The sequence below is a fragment of the Myotis nattereri genome (assembly GCF_964212035.1).
Source record: "Myotis nattereri genome assembly, chromosome: 19".
In the NCBI taxonomy this organism is placed as follows: domain Eukaryota; kingdom Metazoa; phylum Chordata; class Mammalia; order Chiroptera; family Vespertilionidae; genus Myotis; species Myotis nattereri.
The window spans coordinates 25,810,754-25,829,685 of NC_138095.1; the positions used below are offsets into that span (position 1 = coordinate 25,810,754).

Consider the following 18,932-nt stretch of genomic DNA (forward strand, 5'->3'; position numbering starts at 1 on the left):
GGGGAAAATCTGACTTTGCCTTGCTCAGACTAAGTGTGTTCCACTCTGGATTTCCTCATTCACAATTCGGATGTCTCACCTACTATGCCTTCAAGGAACGACACTGTCAAAAAGGGAAGTTGTGAATCATCCACTCAGCAGAGTAACCAAGTACCTGCTGATTGCATAGCTCTGTGGGGAATATGAAACACTACACTCCATGTACCCCCGGAGAGACCTTCCTGTGAAGGGGGATGTGAATTAAACATAGGCTCAGGGAGAGGATACTGCCTGAGTCACAGAGGGGCAGAACTGAGATCTGAAAGCAAAGCCATCAAATTCCTCTGTGGCCTGTGGCATGCTGGTTTTCAGGGACAAAAGTCCCAAATAAAAAGTAATATTGTAAGACAGTGATATAAGGGATGACAAAAGACAGCTTCTTTAGATGACCCTTAAGTGCTTGTGCCAGGGCAGTTCAAATCCTACTTCACCCTTTCCCATCAGACCTGATAGGCTTTAAGAGAAAGCATTGATGCTTAAAAGAAAACAGACAAACAAAAAACCCTTTTGGTTCAGAGATAGTGGGAGAAAATGTGAAAAAGAAGGCACAGCTGACCCCAAGCCCCTACTCAGATGGGAAGGTTGTGCCGCACGGGCCTTCCTGCCTGCCTGAGTCCTGGCCCTTGCTGTCCTACCACCTCCCTATGTGCCCTGGGCCCCAGCCACACCGAACGTGACACCGTGAATTATCCACTTGTTCTGTGTGCTGTGTCTGCATCCTCCCCAGCAGGCCGGGCCTTCACATACTCTGTACACACCTGTCAGTGGCCAGCACACTGGGCTGCTTTGGTGGTTTACGTGTCCATGTCCCCTCATGTCCCCCTTTAGACTGAATCCTTTCTCTCTGTATCCTGAATGCCCGGTCAGGCGGGTCTTTAGTAAATCTTGGAAGGTAGGAGAGGGGTTGGTTGAACAGCAGGGAGATGAGATAGTACAGAGGAAAGGACCCGTGCAGCCCCGAGGAAAAGGTGCTGGCCTGGAGCCTGCTCTGTCCTGCTGGACCCGGAAGGCCATTCATGCCCATGGTCCTAAATTTGCGGGCCAGGCCTCTCGGAGCCGGCTTTGACCTAAACTCCATCTAGAGCAGGGGTGGGCAAACTTTTTGACTCGAGGGCCACAATGGGTTCTTCAACTGGACCGGAGGCCGGAACAAAAGCATGGATGGAGTGTTTGTGTGAACTGATATAAATTCAAAGTAAACACCATTACATAAAAGGGTACGGTCTTTTTTTTTTTTAGTTGTATTCATTTCAAACGGGCCGGACCCAGCCCGCAGGCCGTAGTTTGCCCACGGCTGCTCTAGACTCTAACATTCTGAGCCTCATTTCTGTGTCTTCCAAGTTCCGATTGGCTTACTGAGATCACTTCCCACCGCAGCCCTGTGAGTGTGATGCAGACATTCTCGGAATGCAGGCCCCGGCTCTGCTCCACGGGGGCCAGCAGCCGCCTAGTGACCAGCGCAGGCAGGCTCAGGCGCACCACGGTTCTTGGCAGGTACGGACAAGCGCATGCCCAGCAGGACGAGACCTCTGCTGGGTCCCCTCTCAGATCATGCCAGTTGTTTATCACCCAAATTTGTAAGCTTCCTAACTGGGATTATCATTTCTAGATGCCTCTGTGCACCCTGACCCAGGAATTCCTAAAGAGACAGAAGGCAGATGGTAAATGTCTGCAGTACACTTAGAGCCTGAAGATGGCTTCACCAGGTTGAGTTCCCCAGTGGTTCCTGCAGGGATGGGCATCGCTTCCCTTCTCTCCCTCTCCCAGTTCCTGTGAAGTGGACCAGGCCAGCTCCGGGAAGGTAATGGGAGTGAGGATGCTGGGGCAGTCCGCTGGTCCGCGTTAGCTTCCAGGCTCCGCATTCCTGAGGAATCATGAAGCCTTGCAGACCTGCCTTCGTCCTGTACCACATGTGCCACCCTGGCCATCTCAAAGTTAGGAATGTTTTTCAAAGCGAGGTGTGAACTTTTGTTCAGGTCTGCCCTGGACGGACTAGGTAGGTGCTGGGTGGTGTGAGGTCTCAGCAGACTGGTCCCTCACCTCCCAAGTTTATCTGGCCTCTTCATGGTCCCCAAGGTCCGTAGTTAGGGGTCATGTATTCTGAAGGACAGGCCCTGAGGTTACCGCCCCTCCCATACTCGGTGCTGTGCTGGATTGCTTTTGCTTTTGCTAGTTTTATCCCCTGTTTGAGAGCTGGACTTCTAAAACTCTTCGTCAAGGGAACATCTGGAGTGGAAGGTGGGGGACACAGGTTATTGGGCCCTATCCAGTCCAGATTTTAGTTAAACCCCCGAGGGGATCTAGGAACCAGAGCTCTGTGAAGGTGCCTTATTTAGGAAAAAGAGGCAAGTTTAATGGAGCCCCCTGGCAAGGATTCTTGTAATTATCCCTGTATCTTCCTTTACTCCTGTTCTGGCTTTCAGAGCTTCAACTTGGCCTTGTTCTTCTTTGTGACTCCCTCTCACCCCCCCCACCCCCCCGCCCCCCCTCGACCTCTGGCCTTGAATGTAGTTGGTACTAGAGTTCTGTTGGTAGAATACATAAGTGGATGAGTGATTTGCATTGCACAATGAATTCGAGGGAAAACAAACAGCAGGTACTTAATTTTGTGAAGCTATTAAAGGGGGAACATGTAAGAGGGAAAAGAGTGCTGCTATCATGCTGGAAAGTCTGAATTTGGCACTGTATGATGGCCTGGCCTTGGGCAATCCTCTAACCTCCCGGCTGATGTCCTCCTCTGTAAATTGGAGTGCAGGTCAGAAATGGTAATAGGTGTGAATGTGTTTTTAAAAGTAGAAAGTGGATTCAAATCAGGAGTGAAGAATAGTCATGGTTGGGACCGGGGCACAGAACCAGCACAACAAGGTTGCTGTGTGGTCAGGTCCAAGGCCTTAGGCTCTACAGGAACCAGGAAGGAGTTTGAGTGGGATGGCAGCTCAGGCCTGCTCCAGGTCTGCTTCCCTTGTGTTCTCTCCGGTTCCTGCGCCAACCAGGGCCCTCCGTTCTGTGAGCCACTGTCCTAGTCCTGCTGGGCCCCAGAGGCTGTGGCCACATTTTGTGGCTTCACAGGTGCTCCATGGACAGTACCAGGGAAGGCTTTAGGGTGAGGGTCCTGTGCTTTAGGGTAGGGAGGAGGTGAGGAGAGGACGCTCCAGGGATGGGTGAGCAGCTGGCCTGGGAGTTGACCAAGACCAGTCATGCATGCCTGTACCCACTCAGCAAATATCTGAGTGCCTCCCAGGATGAGACTCTAGAACCTAGTCCACGTGATCAGTCTACTGAGAATTTGAATGAGAGCGATGCGAGCTGCCTAGAGTTGGGACGTGCAGGCCTGTCCCAGTGCCTGGCCTCCCTGCAGTCTCTGGGCTGACCTGTTACTGTCCCCTGACCATTCCCACCTGATATCTGCCTTAACCCCGATTGTCTCCGTATGTGTAGCAGCACGCACCGTGCAGAGCTTGGTTGGGCCCAGGGAATGGAAAGGGCAGTGGACCAGAGTAAGTGGCGAGTATGTGCATCTCCCCAGCAGCAACAGCCCTCCCGCCTTCGTGGGCTCTTCAAGTCACTGTGCTATCGAGGGCCACCTTAGCAGTCTCGTAGGAGGCATGACACCTCACTTTTCAGGTGAGAAAAACAATTGAAGCCATCAAGGTATCAACCCTGAGCCACATGGCTAGTCAGTGGTGGAGCCAGGACTTGAAGTCAGAGCTTTTCAGATTGGGGAATACTGGAATATTGGGAAAAATGTAAAAACATGTACTCTTTGTCTGACTTCAAAATTAATGCATGTAAAAATGTCAGTTTTATAAATGGGGAGGACTTATAAAGTGTAAGTCACTACCTCTAAACCCCCACAGGTATGAGATAATCCCTGTTCACAGTTTGTTATGTTCTCCACAGACATTCACTGTTATTTCACTCATATTGCAATCTAATGAACAAACTGAACTAACAAGCAAAATAGGCAGACTCATAGATAGAGAGCAGGCTGCCAGCTGTGGGGGGTGTGTGTGAAGGGATTGAAGAGAAAGAATTCATGAAAAAATAAAGACAAGACATTTACTAATATTTATATTCATTCTTGTTGTAGCAAGTGTAATATTATACACATATTTTACAATTTCCTTTTATTTGTTTATCCTCACTGGAGGGTATGTTTATTGTTTTGAGAGAGAGAGAGAAATATCAGTGTGAAAGAGAAGCTTTGATCAGTTGCCTCCCGTACACGTCCTGACCTGGGATCACACCCACAACCTAGGTATGTGCCCTGACCAGGAATTGAACTTGCAACCTTTTGGTTTACAGGATAGTGCTCCAGCCAACTGAGCCACCCAGCCAGGGCTTCAATTTGTATATATTTTGAAATAAAGACAAATATACTTTAAAAAAATAAAATAAATTTAAAAAGTGAATCCCCATTCATCATCAAGCTCCAACAACCATCAATTTTCCTGTTCTTATGTAATCTTTTCTCTCCACTTTCACTTTTTCCCCTGGATTAAGGCAAATCTCAAACATCTTATCATTTCTTCATTAATACTTAAGTATGTTTCCAGAGATAAGAATTTTTCAGAAACATTACACAATACTAAACAAAATTATCATACTAAACAAAATTGAACAATTCTTAATATCAACTAATATCCAGGTTAAGTCTAATTTTTGTCAGTCACCTCACAAATGCCTTTTTACAGGGGTTTGTTTGATTTGGTTCCCGTGGCCCCTCACACTGCTGCTGGGTGGCATGTCTCAAGTGTCAGTCGCTCTACCTCCTCCCATGCGATTTGTTTTCTGGAGAACTTGGGCTATTTGCCCTGTAAAAAGCTCCGCATTCTGGATTTGCTGATGGCCTCCTCCTGGATTTGTTTAACACATGCATCGATGCCCCACATTTTCTGTAAATGGGTAATTCATTTAAAGATTCGATTAAACTCTGTTTCCTTTTTGAAGACAAGCATGCGTCATTGTTGGAGCTGTGTACTTCTTATTGCATCATTTAAGAAGACTGTCATTTAAGATTGGTCCATGAACTTGACTTTATGGTTATCTTTCTGCATATGTACACACAAAATCCTTCATGTTATTTATTTTTAAAAAATATTTTTTTTGATTTTAGAAAGGAAGGGAGAAGAAGAGAGATAGAAACATCAATGATGAGAGAGAATTATAGATTGGCTGCCTCCTGCATGCCCCCCTACTGGGGGTTGAGCCCACAAACCGGGCAGTGCCCTTAACCGGAATTGAACCCGGGACCCTTCAGTCCGCAGGCCATGCTCTATCCACTGAGCCAAACCAGCTAGGGCAAAAAAAATCTCTCATTTTAAAAGTTTGTGTTTTTGTGTTTGTTTTTAAAGAAACACAGGTGTTGGGGTGGTTGAGCTAGAATGACAAAGAAAGGCCGTGATGTGGCCCCCCACGCAGGCTTCATTCCGTGTGAGGAGGGGAAGCACCGATCGTGAGGAAGGTCTTGGAGCCACGGCCCGCAGAGCACCGGGCTGCCGGCAGCCAGCGAGCTGCCCTTCTGGGACCTCACGTAAAATGATGAAACGGAGTGAAAAGTGGCCGTGAGCCGGTTCCTCTCCGAGCTCCAGTCACTGAGCTGCTGTCGTGGGGAGGGAGACTCGTGAGTGCGGAGTCCTGGGTGGCGGTGTGCGGAAGCTGCTGGGTCTGAGGACTGCGGCTTCTCGGCCCTTGCCTTCTCACACTTTGGGAGCTGAGATCGGGGTGGCCTTCTGGTGCTCCAGTGGTGAGTCTCGGATGGGGGCGGGCTGTCTGCTTGCTGAGAGTGGGTAAGAGGACCCTTCGCAGCACAGTTTCGGGGCTGGAAAGGGTGCCTCCATTTACAGATGAGAAAACTGTGGCCCAGAGAGGAGAAGGGAGGTTCCCCAAACCACCCATCCCCTGGAACCAGCATCCAGCCTCCGGTTCTCCGACTGTGCCGGCCAGCTAGCCTTTCCTGCTTGGAATTTCTGAGGTGGTGAGGGTGGCCGATGAGGTTCTTCACCATCTGCACCCAGAATGTCCGAGTACCCTTTGGTGTTGGCCTTATCGTCCTTCTTGTTCAATTCCTGGCAGGGTCTTTGATTTGGAAGAGGTGATGAACGTGGCCACTTTCTCCTAGAATTTGGTGGCCAGCGTGGTCTGTGGTGGCACAGTGGTTTGAGTACAAACTGGGTGTCGTGAGTCCCAGTCTCAGCTCCACACTAATCAGTTTGCTGAGAATTCTCAAGCCACAATTTCCTAAAAAGATTGGACCAGGTTTGCCCAAAGCATGGTGTGAGTGTGCCAAATGGTTTTCGGTGGTATGAGGATAAAAGATTTCCCTTCATTATACTTATATTTATTTATCCCTGTGGTAAGCAGTACTGGTTTTCTATTTTCCGCAGTGTCATAAACCTCCTCTTTAAAGGTATTGAGTTGGTAGATTTAGATAAAATAAGTAGGTGATGTTCTAACCTGGCAGAAGGCGGACTGCAGAGATGGCAGTATGGAAGGCATTGGACCAGATGACCTTCCAGGTCCTTCCTCGCTTCCTCACCTCTCAGAGTTACAGGGTTTTCTTCATATTCTGGCATATGCCAGTCACCATCCTCCTGGCCTGACCAGACTCCCCTGGCAATACAGAGGCTATCCAGAGTTAGGGGACAGCGTGCGAATGTTCAGTTAGACTGAGCATGTCTTTATCAGCCGGGCGTTATCCTGGGAGAATGTAGGGACAGGGAGGTCCAGTCCTATGGAGTCATCGGAAGCTGCTCTGTATTGTGCGGTTTGTGTGGTAAATTCTGGGCCGTGTTCATTGAAAGTTTCTGAGTCCTTGCTGTCTGGTTAGTGCCCCACGACTATCATCCTCTGCAGCTCCTGGGAAGTCCCCTCCGGGGTTCAGTCCTAATCTGAACATCTGGAATGAGAGAAGATGGTGGGGGGGTTGACATGGAGGTGAGGGGGTGAGCTGCAGAAATGGCAATCAAGGGCTCTCTGCCTTTCAGGACTTTCCTGGGAGCGTCTTCACTCAAGAGTTTGCTGACAGCCAAGCCAAGTATGGCAAGCAAGGGGCCCTCAGCCTCTGCGTCCCCCGAGAACTCCAGTGCGGGGGGACCCAGCGGCAGCAGCAATGGTGCTGGCGAAAGCGGAGGGCAGGACAGCACCTTCGAGTGCAACATCTGCCTGGACACAGCCAAGGATGCCGTCATCAGCCTATGCGGCCACCTCTTCTGGTCAGTGCCCCCTCCCAGAGCGCACACTGCTGGTTTCAGAAAGCTCATAGCCCTGGACAGAGCTGGGGAAGGTTCCCACACACTTCGGGTCCTGCCATACTCAGGTCCAAAGACAGGCAACCTGGGTTCTCATCCCAGCTCGGGGGCCAATCCAGTCCCCACCCTGGGCTCCGTATCCCCATCTCTAAAGTAACAGCTCCCCATTTAGTGAGCACTTACTGCTTGCTGCTTGCTTGTTAGCCAAGAGGCAGGGTAGTGCAATGGTGTTGAGCAAGGACTGTGGAGCCAGGCTGCCTGGCTATGAATCCCGACTCTTCCACTTTCCTATGGGATGACCTTGGGCAAGGTACTTACACACTGCCTCATTTTATAGGGTTGTGAGCGTTAGATGATGTGAAATATGTCAAAGGCTTAGAAGAACACATAGCACAGAGTAAATATTGTGTGTGAGCTGGGATCCTAATAATTGTTACTGTATTTTACGTAGCTTATCAAAATGAAGTGGCAGAGTCAGTGTCCGTTCAGCCTCGATGGTTACAGAAGCCCCTCTTGGCTCTGAGAATCTGGGTAAATGTTTAGATCTTAAGAATTAAGCCAGGGTATCATTGGAAAGAGCACAGACTCTAAAATGAAACAGGTACTTCTCATTGGAGTGGTTTGTCTCTGGACAGATCTGCTGCCCTCTCTGTGCCTCAGTTTCCTTATCTGTAAAATGGAAATAATTGCACTTCCTCAGAGGTTAGTGTGACCATCTAGTGATATGAACAAATGCAAAGCTATTCAGCCACAGGCTGGCACACAGTAGTTGCTTTATAAATGGGAGTGATCATCATCATTGCTATACTCTTTCATTTTCCCCTGAGGAGACATTACCTCCACCTCCCCCACAGCCTTTGTGGGAAGTTGCCAGTGGAGATCTGCCATGATTTAGGGTGTCTCAGGCCTAGTTTGGAGTAACAATGCAAGATTAATGTTGAAGACAGATGTCAGGTGTTTGTTATGTCCAGGGAGATTGTGTATCTGGATTGTGAGGCTAAACTGTGGTTCAGGAATTGGGAAAGGAATTGTCCTCTGAGTTTAAATTTTACTCAGGTAAAGAAACGTGGTATTTGAGAAGCAGAAATCATATCCATATTTTCCACTGTCCTGACACATAGTAGGTATGCAATTGACATTTGTTACTTGAATGAGTGAATCAAGAGAGAAAGGAAAGTTAATAATCCGGAGTTAGAGGGACTTTTCCTTCAATTCTGTAAATGTCAGTTTTTTGGGGGTCTTTTTGCACCTAGGGCTGGGTGATAGAGGGACAGTAAACTGGAAGTCAGGAACTTATTTTTTAGCCTTGGTGCTATAGGCAAGTCATTTAATATTTCTGAGCCTGGTTTCCTCATTTGGAAAATGAGAGATTGGGCAACAACCTATGGAGTGTAGCTCACTAAGCTGAAGGTAGCCCCACCCTTCTCGTTACTTAAAGATGTTTTTAACAGTAGACCTGAACGTGAAGCTACTTACTGCCGGCCGAGCTCTCAAGGCTGAGGACAGCCTGAAAGTGTTGTTAAACTGGATCTAGATCCACACAGTCCTTTTGAGTCTGAGGAAGCTATGAATCCACTGAAATTGAGTCCAAAATATTACATGTGTACATGTGTGAATGAGGGCATGAGAATGTTCCTATGAATTTTTCTACATAGAGGGACCTAGCTTTTTTTAAATCCTCACCCAAAGATATATATTTTAATTAATTTTAGAGAGAGGGGAAGGGAAAGAGAGAGAGATAGAGAAACATCACTCTGAGAGAGAAGCGGATCGGTTGCCTCCTGTATGCCCTGACCAGGTTTTGAACTTGCAACCTGGGTGTGCGCCCTAACCAGGAGTCAAACCCGCAGTCATTTGGTATATGGGATGATGCTCCAACCCACTGAGCCACACTGCTCAGGCCTGGGTTCCTTAGCTTTTATTGGATTCTTTTAGAGGCCGAAACCCCTCAGAGTTTTACTTGTAGAGAAGTTGGGTCTGGGATGGTCTGACTGTGGGCGTCTTCACAAGTAGTGGGGTCCCGGGGTGGAGGCGGGCGTCTTGCCTCCATGGCTTCACTTTTCCGTGTTTGTAGCCCCTCTTCTAATTTCTGGCTCCAGCGATTCCCCTGCTCAGTGGGCTGGCCGTGCTCCACACTTCTCCCCAGTTTTCCCGTGTTTCTGCTCCTGCCCCGATGTTTCTGCTAATGAGAACATTTATTTTCCTTTCCCTCTCTTTTCTCCTTGATGGCTGGTTGCCCTGGGGACTCTGACAGTTGGCCGTGTTTACATCAGGTAAGGTGCATTTCATTTTACTTTGTCTTTCATCACCTATGGTTGCACAAGACACTCCTGGTCTCAGGAGACTGCTGTCAGAAACTGCAATCTCCCCTGCTTGTGGGCTCATTGGCTCGCTTTCCCTCAGCCCCCATTATCCACCTGCCCGCTGACAGGCACTTGAGGAAACGGATCAGTGTGGTACCCGGGATGGCCCTGACTGCTGCCAGTGGCTTTTGTGGCCTTCGCAGGCCACTGCCTCTCGGGGTCTCAATTCCTCAACTGAAAATGGGGTTGGATTTGATAATATGTTAATTTTTTATTTTTGAGATTGTGCCTCTAGAAAGTGTCTCCTATCATATCAACCTTCCCCCTACTCTTAAAGGTCTTGAAAATGTTAGGAAGGGGAAAACATTTTGGTCTCAACAGAGAGCTATTGTGACAGAAACGTCTGTTTTCCCAGCTTTAGGTTATTATGAAAACCAGGTAGTAAGTATTCACCAAGACCCAGGCCTGGCATTCACAACGGCCTGTGAGTAAGCCCTGCAAGCTGGCTGCCTCCACGGTGGTTGTCAGTGGAGCCCCACACTAGTGGGGGCTTAGGAACGTGGGGGGAGAACAGAAGTTCCAGAAGTTAGAGCCTCAGCATCTGGATGGGAGAAGGTAGGGGAAACTTACCTGCTAAGTTCAGGTTGTGCATTCTGATCCCAGTGGAACCTGGTGAAACGTGTCTGCTATAAATTTATAAAGAGCACAGTGTACATAAGTTTTGGGGCTTTTGACAGTAAGATAAAGGAGATAAGATATAAAACCATTAAACACTGCCTTTTCCTTGGCTCTGAAGTCCTAGATTCACATTTATAGAACGCATTTTTCTCTCCTGCTTGCAGTGGTTGGAGACCAGACCTAACAGACAGGTGTGTCCAGTTTGCAAAGCTGGGATCAGCCGAGACAAGGTCATCCCCCTCTACGGCCGGGGCAGCACTGGGCAGCAGGACCCCAGGTGAGGCCTCGGAGCACCTCTCACACCCAGTCTTCCCCTTTGGACACGAATTCACTTCCATTCGCACCGACTCACCCCTCGCTTTACTTCGTGCTCGCAGACCCTCCGTTCTGAGGCAGTTGGAGTCCAGATGGAAGTTAGCCAGGAGGGGACGGGAGCCAGGAGGGGACGGGAGCCAGGAGGGGACGGGAGCCAGGTTGCCACTTGCTGAGCTATAGTACAGATATCCACTGAGCGTCTGCCGGGGGCAGGCGATGTACTCGGTGCACAAGACATCACAGTTGCAAGTGTGCAAAGTGCTGTGAAGGAGCAGCCTGGGAAGCAAGGTCCCAACAGGGGTCTGCAGGGAGGTGGCTTGCTGTAGCAGTGCCGTATAAAATATGGGGGAGGAAGGGACGGGGGTCTGGGAGGCTTGTGGAGTTGAAATTTCTGGAAATGAAGGTGTGGGTGGGTCTGGCATTCTCCAGACACAAGTACTGAGAGCCCTTTGTGATGTGGCGCGTACACACACACACACACACACACACACACACCTAAACTCCCCAGCACACCCAGTGGTCAGACACATTGGACTTCTCTTAAAGGGTCTACCCTTTCACGTTCATGAGCCTTTGTATTTGTTGTCCCTTTGCCTCTTCTGCCTGCCCCAGTTCCACCCCTCCTCCTCCTTAAACTTCTGCCCATCTGGAATGAGCAGCCCTAAAGCTACTTCCTCCTTGAAATGGCACTTATTCCCCACATTAGCTGCTCTCACCCATGCTCCCACCCCACTTGGTTCATACCTCTATAAAGAAGTCCCTCCCACACTGTATTGTGATTGGTGGTAGCCCCCTTTAAACCATGAACACCTCAAGAGTAGGGTCTGTCTTCAGCCTTAGTATTGGTAACAACCTATCTGTGCTTGATGGGTAGCAAGTCCTCAGTCCGGTATTTGTGGGACGCGTGATGGAAGAGGCTGGGGCCCAGAGGCAAGATAGAGGACATGCCCAAGAGGAGTGGGTGGTGAAGCTGGAGTTAATGGGCGGCTCAGAGAGACCATGAGGCTCAGCCCTCTCTGCTGACAGGCCACTGGTTCAGTTTGGATTTGGGATTTTTTAATTTTATTTCATGACCCCTATATCACACTGGTCCAGGGGTAGGTGTCTGGCTGGCATTCTGGGTCATGCTGTCTGTGAGAGGAGTAGGCTCAGTGCAGTCTGATGAGCATCTTATAAACAAGCTGATTTTCTCCTTGGTTCTCCATAGGTAGAGAACAGTTGCAGGTAGAACAAAGAGTTATTTAGTGTTTGGTTTATTTTGGCATCGGTACGCGTGCTGGGCAGGAAGGGGGCGGGCCCTGGTGAAGAACTCCCACTTCACTTGGGAGCAGCTCAAAGCAGTATGTAATAAACCTGTCTACACCGTTTCTGTTTCAGAGAGAAGACCCCGCCCCGTCCTCAAGGCCAGAGGCCAGAGCCGGAGAACAGAGGGGTGAGGAAAATGCTAGGGGAAGCTTCTAGAAATAAGTGCATGGCTTCAGAAGTTTCTCTGTTGGCCCTATACTTTTTCCTCCTTGATTAAAAGTAAAGGAAATTTTGTAGAATACAGAAAGGAAAAGGAGAAAAAAAACCCTTATAATCCCACCATCCAGAGATAACCACTGGAAACATTTTGGTCTATTTTCTTTTTTCTTTTTCTATAGTTATATATATACACACACACACATTTTATAGATCTTTTTATGTCTATGTGTTTTACTTATAGATTTGTGCATATGTATATTTACTATTTGGCTCCTGTTTTATAACCCTCTTAAAATGTCATTCATTTTATACTAAGTGCCTTCTGTGTGCTGGGCATCATTCTAGGCACTGATGATATAGCAAAGATCTTGCCCTTACGGAATTTACATTCTCAAAGAGGGGTAGATTTTCATTGATATATCTTGAGATTTTACATGTCAGTAATATTTTATGTAGCTGTTTAATGCTCCAATGTATGGACTTCACAAAATTCATTTAATTCATTTTTGGACATTTAGCTGTTTCCTTTTTTTTTCCCCTAACCTAAAAATATTCTGATGAACTTAGAGATAGATTTTTGAGCAGGTTCATGATTATTTTACTGGGATAAATTCTTAGAAGTAGAATTACTAGCTCAAAAATTTTGTGCATTTAAATCAGGCATTAGCAAAATATTTATTCATTCTTCCAGAATCGCACAAGTATATTTTTATTTCCACATTTTCTTTAAAATATATTTTTATTGATTTCAGAGAGGAAGGGAGACACACACAGAGAGAGAAACATCAATGATGAGAGAGAACCATTGATTCGGGTTCGATCGGAATCGAACCCGGGACCGTTCAGTCCACAGGCCAACACTCTATCCACTGAGCCAAACCGGCTAGGGCTTTCCACATCTTTTTTTTTTTTTCTGTATGGTGTGTGTGTGTGTGTGTGTGTGTGTGTGTGTTTCATGTGGTGTGTGTGTGTGTGTGTGTTTTATGTGGTGTGTGTGTGTGTGTGTGTTTTATGTGGTGTGTGTGTGTGTTTTATGTGGGGTGTGTGTATGGTGTGTGTGTGTGTGTGTGTGTGTGTGTGTTTTAGGTAGTCGTCACCATTCTGTTGCTTAAATTTTAATTTTGGCAATATGTCCTGTGATGCTCTGGCCTGTCCTCTTTATTTATTTAGTTGAATACTGATGCATTATAATTTAGGTTTTCTCATTGAAGGACCTATTAGGTTCTTCCAGGTTTTGCTTTATAAATAATGCTATAGTGACCAACTTGGCACATTTCCTCCCTCCCACCCCCGTCCCCCTATTTGAATTATGGCATTTCCTTAGGATTCCCAGGAGCGTGATTACTGAGTCAGGGATCTTGAAATTGAGGGTCTCTTCTCCAGATTACCCTCAATAGTAACAGCAACAAACACTTGTTGAATGGTTATTATATGCATGTGTAGCTTATACTGACGTTCCCTATTATTGGGCATAAGGGTTATCGCCAACTTTGCTGTTACAAAACATGTAGAAACTTTTACTGGCTAGCGTGGGACTCTGGAAAGAACCGGGAGCTCTAAGAACCTGACTTGCTTTCGCAGAGAGTTTTTCTTTGGGTAGAGCCCGATCTTTCTGGCATTCAGATCTCCTTCACTGGGATTCCTTGTAGGCTGGATGGGCCGCCAGATTCCTCTGCCTCGGGATCTAGATGGGAGGAAAAGATGTCCCCCCCTTGGAAACAGGCGGCAGAGGGTAGGGAGGAGAGGTGGATGCCACATGTAAGGTGACGTGTTTAACAGGTGCGAGAGAGACCTGCTTGTTCCACTTCTGAATTGCATTTTTTCTGTACAGGGATTTCAAGGATTTGGATTTGGAGATGGTGGCTTCCAGATGTCTTTTGGAATTGGGGCGTTTCCCTTTGGGATATTTGCCACAGCATTTAACATAAATGATGGGCGGCCTCCTCCAGGTAAGACTCTGTTTCCTTGGTAATCCTGCTTGAAGGCTCTCTGGAATCCAGCAGTATGTAGGTGATAGATGATTGTTACTATAATCAGCCTTCAAAATGTGCTAAACTCTTTCCAGGTTACTGGTAGTCGTGCTAACGATAATACATACTTAGCAAGTATCAGGCATGTTCAAAGTACTTTCCATTAAAAATTCAGGATCCGCATGAGAACCCTTGGGACAGATGTGCAATTAGCTCCATTTTGCAAATCAGAAAATACTTAGGTAATGTTTCCCAAGATGTACCCCGTGTTCATAAAATGAAAAGGTATAAACCACACCCAGCTGAAGAAAAGCCTAGTTCTGCACATGTACCCCATCCTCACTGGGACCTTTGGGGGCTGGAAAGGGCAGTGTGTGACCCACAAGGAGTCAGGGCCTCTCTGTTCTCTGGCATCTCTGTCCAGTTCCCCCCGGGACACACATGGGGCTGGTCCCAAACCCCAACCCTTTGGGAACTATGCCTATGTCTGCCACCTGCTGCTGCTTTTCTGCCTCTAGTCAGCTTGAGAATGCCAGCTGCAGTCTGTATAGAGCAGGGTGACGAGGTGGGTGCTCTGTACTCTGTCACAACATGACACCCAGGCCAGGATCCTTACCACGGGACCTGCAGAACCGCCCAGGTCAGCTGAGCTCTGCTGCAGTCCTAGGAGCCTTATGTGTGCTGGGCACAGTAGGGACCAGTGCGTACTTCCTGGCCAGGAGCTTATGCTCTAGGGACAGTAACCCACTCCTGGGCCATCCCAGGTGTCCCCTGGCCTCACCCTGGTGCCTAGCAGGCAATCACCGAGTCTGTTGACTGGCTGCCTGCATGAATCCGTCAGAGCACCTCATTGGAGAAGAGTACAGCACCGAGAGGTCATGAGGAAGGAGGCCCCAAAGGGCAGGGCCCCGTGAAGGCAGCAGGAACCTGCCTGGTAGCTCGCTTCCTTCTAACCTGGTCCAAGGTTCACCTCGCGTTCCCCAGGAAAACAGGCTGCCCTCTGGATCTCTGGATCCTCCTGCCACAAGCAGACAGTTTTCTCTTATGATACCACTTGCTCATTGGGGTGGAGGTGCTCTTAGCTCTCTTTCTCTAATAGGACAGGGGAGCTATACATAGCAGCTTTCTCAAAGCCCAAGTTCTCAGCCCACTTCTCCCCCTAGTTTGCTAGGCGGTGAGGGAAACCGGTCATTTTGCCTGTCTGGGCCCTAGCGCCCTCCTCTGGAAAAGGAAGGCACTCCACGCCGGGCTCTCTGAGACCCTCCGGGTTCAGCAGTGCCAGAATCTAGAGACTCCATGACTCGGAGGCGGTGCTTTGGTTCCTTTTTAAAATTGAATTTATTGGGGTGACATTGCTTAATAAAATTATATAGCTTTCAGCTCTCCAATTCTGTAATACATCATCTGCATATTGTATTGTGTGTTCACCACCAACTTTGATTTCTTCCTACAGAAAATGGGAATAGTACTCACCAAGCAATAATGTGTGTGCAAACACTGTGCACACAGAAGGTGCTTAACAAACGTAGCTTTCCTTTCATTATTCCCTCTAAGAGTTTCCCCACTTACTGGCACCTATAGGCCAAACCCTCTGAGGATACGTTGGAGATCTTGTCCTCATAGTTACATTATTCCACATATTTTCACAATTCCAGTCTTGTTTTGCCTGATGTTATTTGGGGTTTGGAAATCTTTTTAGTGTGCAGGATTCTGTAAAGAGATGAAGGTTGATGCTTCTCGACTTCGGTCCCAAGTGGGCGTGTGCACCGCTGCAGCACGCTAACACCTCTCTTCTCCCTCCTGTCTCCAGCTGTCCCCGGAACACCCCAGTACGTGGATGAGCAGTTCCTGTCACGCCTCTTCCTGTTTGTGGCCCTGGTGATCATGTTCTGGCTCCTGATTGCCTAGTGCTGGGCTCCCGGCCTCACCCATGGCAGGGCCCCTGGACTGGTGCCACACCACCCCCACTCTTGATGTTTGGCTTCCTGGATAATCCCGAGCCCTGGAATCAGTGGGGTCCGTGACACATCAAGGAATCTTGCTTTTCCACCAGAGCTTTAGGACTCAAGACTGTTGTCGAGAACCCTGGAGTGTGGCCACTGCCATAAACCCTCAGGCCTTGGCACTGCGTCGTCTCTCCTGGGTTACAACATGAAATCCTGTTCCAGCCAGCTCAGTAGCTCCTGACTCTGCACCGGGAAGAGGCAGAAGAGAGAAACTGTCGGTGCAACTTCACCTGCGTTTAATGTTATAAGAACAAAGGGATGAACCAAATGTTAATTGTGGAAACTTCCTCTCATCTCATTAAATACCCCTTGGTAAGTGGCCTCTGAGGTCAGTGGGGGTTCTCATACAGAGAGGTTCCCCTGCCAGATCTCAATGCTGCTCTGCCCTATTCCCTCCTTCCTCTCCCTCCTCGGCAGAGGTGCAAGAAACTGCTGTCCTATAAAGATCCTAATTGCAGCAGCTGAAGCTGGAGGCGCATCATGAACTCACCAGAGACCCAAAGATCTTTATTGGCTCTGGCCATCCTCAGCGTCTTTGGCCCGAGAGCGGCTTGAATGACCTTGTTTTTTGGCATAGATCATCCTGGGAGACGTGTCTCCACTCACAGATTTCTCATCACCTTTCCCCCCAAAACCACACACATGTTCCTCTCTGCCAGAGGGCACAGCCTCCACTGCTGCCGTGCATGAGGAAAGACCTGCAGTTGGGACTGCAGAGGGATTCAGAGCTCCGACGCAGGAACAGCCGCACAGCAGCCCTGTCCCCAAGGCCACAGAAGCTCCGCGTGCATCTCCTCGCAGACCTGCCCAAAGGAAACGGGGGTTTGTCAAGTCAGCCCCGCCGCATGTTGAAGACCATCCGCCAAATTGTCCTTAATGAAGAGGCGGCAAAGGGGGAAGCCCCTAATTTGATACGGATTGTGGACACCTCCTTGAACATGTGCTAAAACCCGGGAAGCCTGTGCCTCCAGAGCAGGAAACCTGGTGATTTGTTCAAGTCGGGCAGGGGCCTGGAGGCCTCAGCACGGTGACACATGGGGTGGCCTTTCTGTGGAAATCATGCTGCCCAAGCCCTTGATTTGTGAAGCCCTTGATTTGTGTTTCAACTTGACAAGCTTCTTTGTCCGAGTCTGATGGAGGGAGTGTGGTCCAGGCAAGAAGACGGTTTACTTGGTGGTGGAATAGTCTGTCAGGCCTCTTCCTAGAAATCCAGTCTATTCCAGAGACCCCAAGGCTGGGAGGAGATGGCCTTCCTCGGGAGCCTCTGTCGCATCACCGGGCCACAGTGCTCCTGGCTTACCTCCAGCAATAGCAACAGAGGGTAGAAAGCCCCACCTAATGGTTTGTTTTTCTTTCCCAGACATGGCTCTGCATAGCATATGGAAACCAGGACCTTATCCAAGATGGGAAGCCCTCTTTCCCTCTCCATAGCCCCCATCCCTTTCTCCTTATAACCTGTCAATGCCAGAGTTCAGTGTTAAAAGACAAAATATAAGTATTGAATAAGTGGTTCATTTGCTGAATCCATTTGATAAGAATAAGCCACCAGCTTTACAGTGTGCCTCATGGATTTTAAATACCTTGGGGGCACCCGCTCAATCGTGCTCTTTTTATCACCTAGAAATCCCCGAAGTGGAAGGTGCCCCTGGAGTATCTCAGCTGGAGAAGGCGGGTGGGATCCCTCAGTGCAGTGCCTCCACCTAGTGGTGGGGGAGAGGACGTCAATCTATTGGGCCCAACAGAAAATGGGTTTCCAGAAAAAAGGTTAAGGAAGGGATGTGGGTAGGAAGATGAATCACTTGGACTCTAATAAATGGAGTGAGTCAGGAAAGCTCTACCAGCAAAGGTATAATCACTTGGACTCTTAAAGGAAGTGAGCCCAGATGAGCTCTACCAGCAAAGGTATCCCAGGAGCCTGTTAGCAAAGCCAGGCTGGCTACCTGCCCTTTGAATTTTCATCTTATAGGTCCCCACTCATGCTCTGCCAGGGGCTGGGGCAGGAGAGCCGATTTGGGACTGCTGGCCCAGCCCTGATAGGGAGCCCCCCTCCCACAACCCCTCTGCAGGCTCACAGACACCCCCCCCTCCACCCCCCACCCCCCGCCAAGGCAGTTTTCCTTCTTTTGTGTGTGTTTTCTATGTTCTTAGTCTCTACTCCTACTCCTGCCGCCTTTGCGGATCAGGACCAGCTCCCAACCACAGACAGAAAATGATACCATGTACAGCGGCACACCTTGACCAGTTGCTAATTTTCACTGTTGTGAAAGTGATTTGATTTAGAATTAAATGGTTTTACATTACTGCGAGCTGTGGGCTTCTTATCCGTGTCATGGGGTCAGGGGGATGGGTTAGGGAAGAGTCACACTGGCCTGGCCCCTGGAAAACACCTGTGTGTCCTTGGGAATGTCACCCTGAAGACAAAGTCTTCAAACAGCCATCGAGGAGTAGGCTGGAGGCCTGGCCTCATCCATAGCCCTGCCCAAGGGGTGACTGATCTGACAGGCAGCACTGGCCCCGACAAGTATGTGGAATTCCTAAGCTCGCAGGCTGCTACATGGAGCTTAGCTGTGGCCCATCAGAGCAGGAGGACAGACGTTACTGTCAGCAGCTTCCTGCATGCTCTGTGACAGGGCAGGCGGCCTGCCCAGCAGGGTGTGCTGCTCCACGGAATTCCGGAATTCCTCGGTAGCAGAATGGGAGATGGAAGATGGTGAGGTCACAAACCCTGCCCATCCTCAGGCTTCCCGGCACACCAGACCTACAGGTCATCCCTCAGAGTGGAGCTCTTTTCTCCCTTCCACTGTGACCTAATAGTTACCAAGTTGATTAGTCGTGTGGCTCAGTGCTTCTCAAGGCCCCTCAGCCAGCTAGCAGCTGCCAGAAGCCGGTCTGCTGTCCTAACTCCTA

The 18,932-nt window shown here is 48.8% G+C and overlaps 1 protein-coding gene across 1 annotated transcript; it reads left to right on the forward strand.

Moving 5' to 3' along the window:
• The first annotated feature begins 7,031 nt into the window (after positions 1–7,031).
• RNF185 (ring finger protein 185) lies at positions 7,032–18,324 on the forward strand. The gene is made up of 6 exons (XM_081113540.1): positions 7,032–7,253; positions 9,544–9,562; positions 10,435–10,547; positions 11,963–12,017; positions 13,881–13,998; positions 15,830–18,324. The coding sequence occupies exons 1-6, from the start codon at positions 7,078–7,080 to the stop codon at positions 15,925–15,927; spliced, it is 579 nt and encodes a 192-aa protein (XP_080969666.1). The 5' UTR covers positions 7,032–7,077; the 3' UTR covers positions 15,928–18,324.
• Positions 18,325–18,932: the final 608 nt, after the last annotated feature.

Bases quoted from the DNA above. Each gene is read 5' to 3' on its own strand.
- RNF185 (XM_081113540.1), top strand. From the start codon at position 7,078: ATGGCAAGCAAGGGGCCCTCAGCCTCTGCGTCCCCCGAGAACTCCAGT. The intron at 10,548-11,962 runs GTGAGGCCTCGG...TTTCTGTTTCAG, and splicing joins ACTGGGCAGCAGGACCCCAG to AGAGAAGACCCCGCCCCGTC. The intron at 13,999-15,829 runs GTAAGACTCTGT...TCCTGTCTCCAG, and splicing joins TGATGGGCGGCCTCCTCCAG to CTGTCCCCGGAACACCCCAG.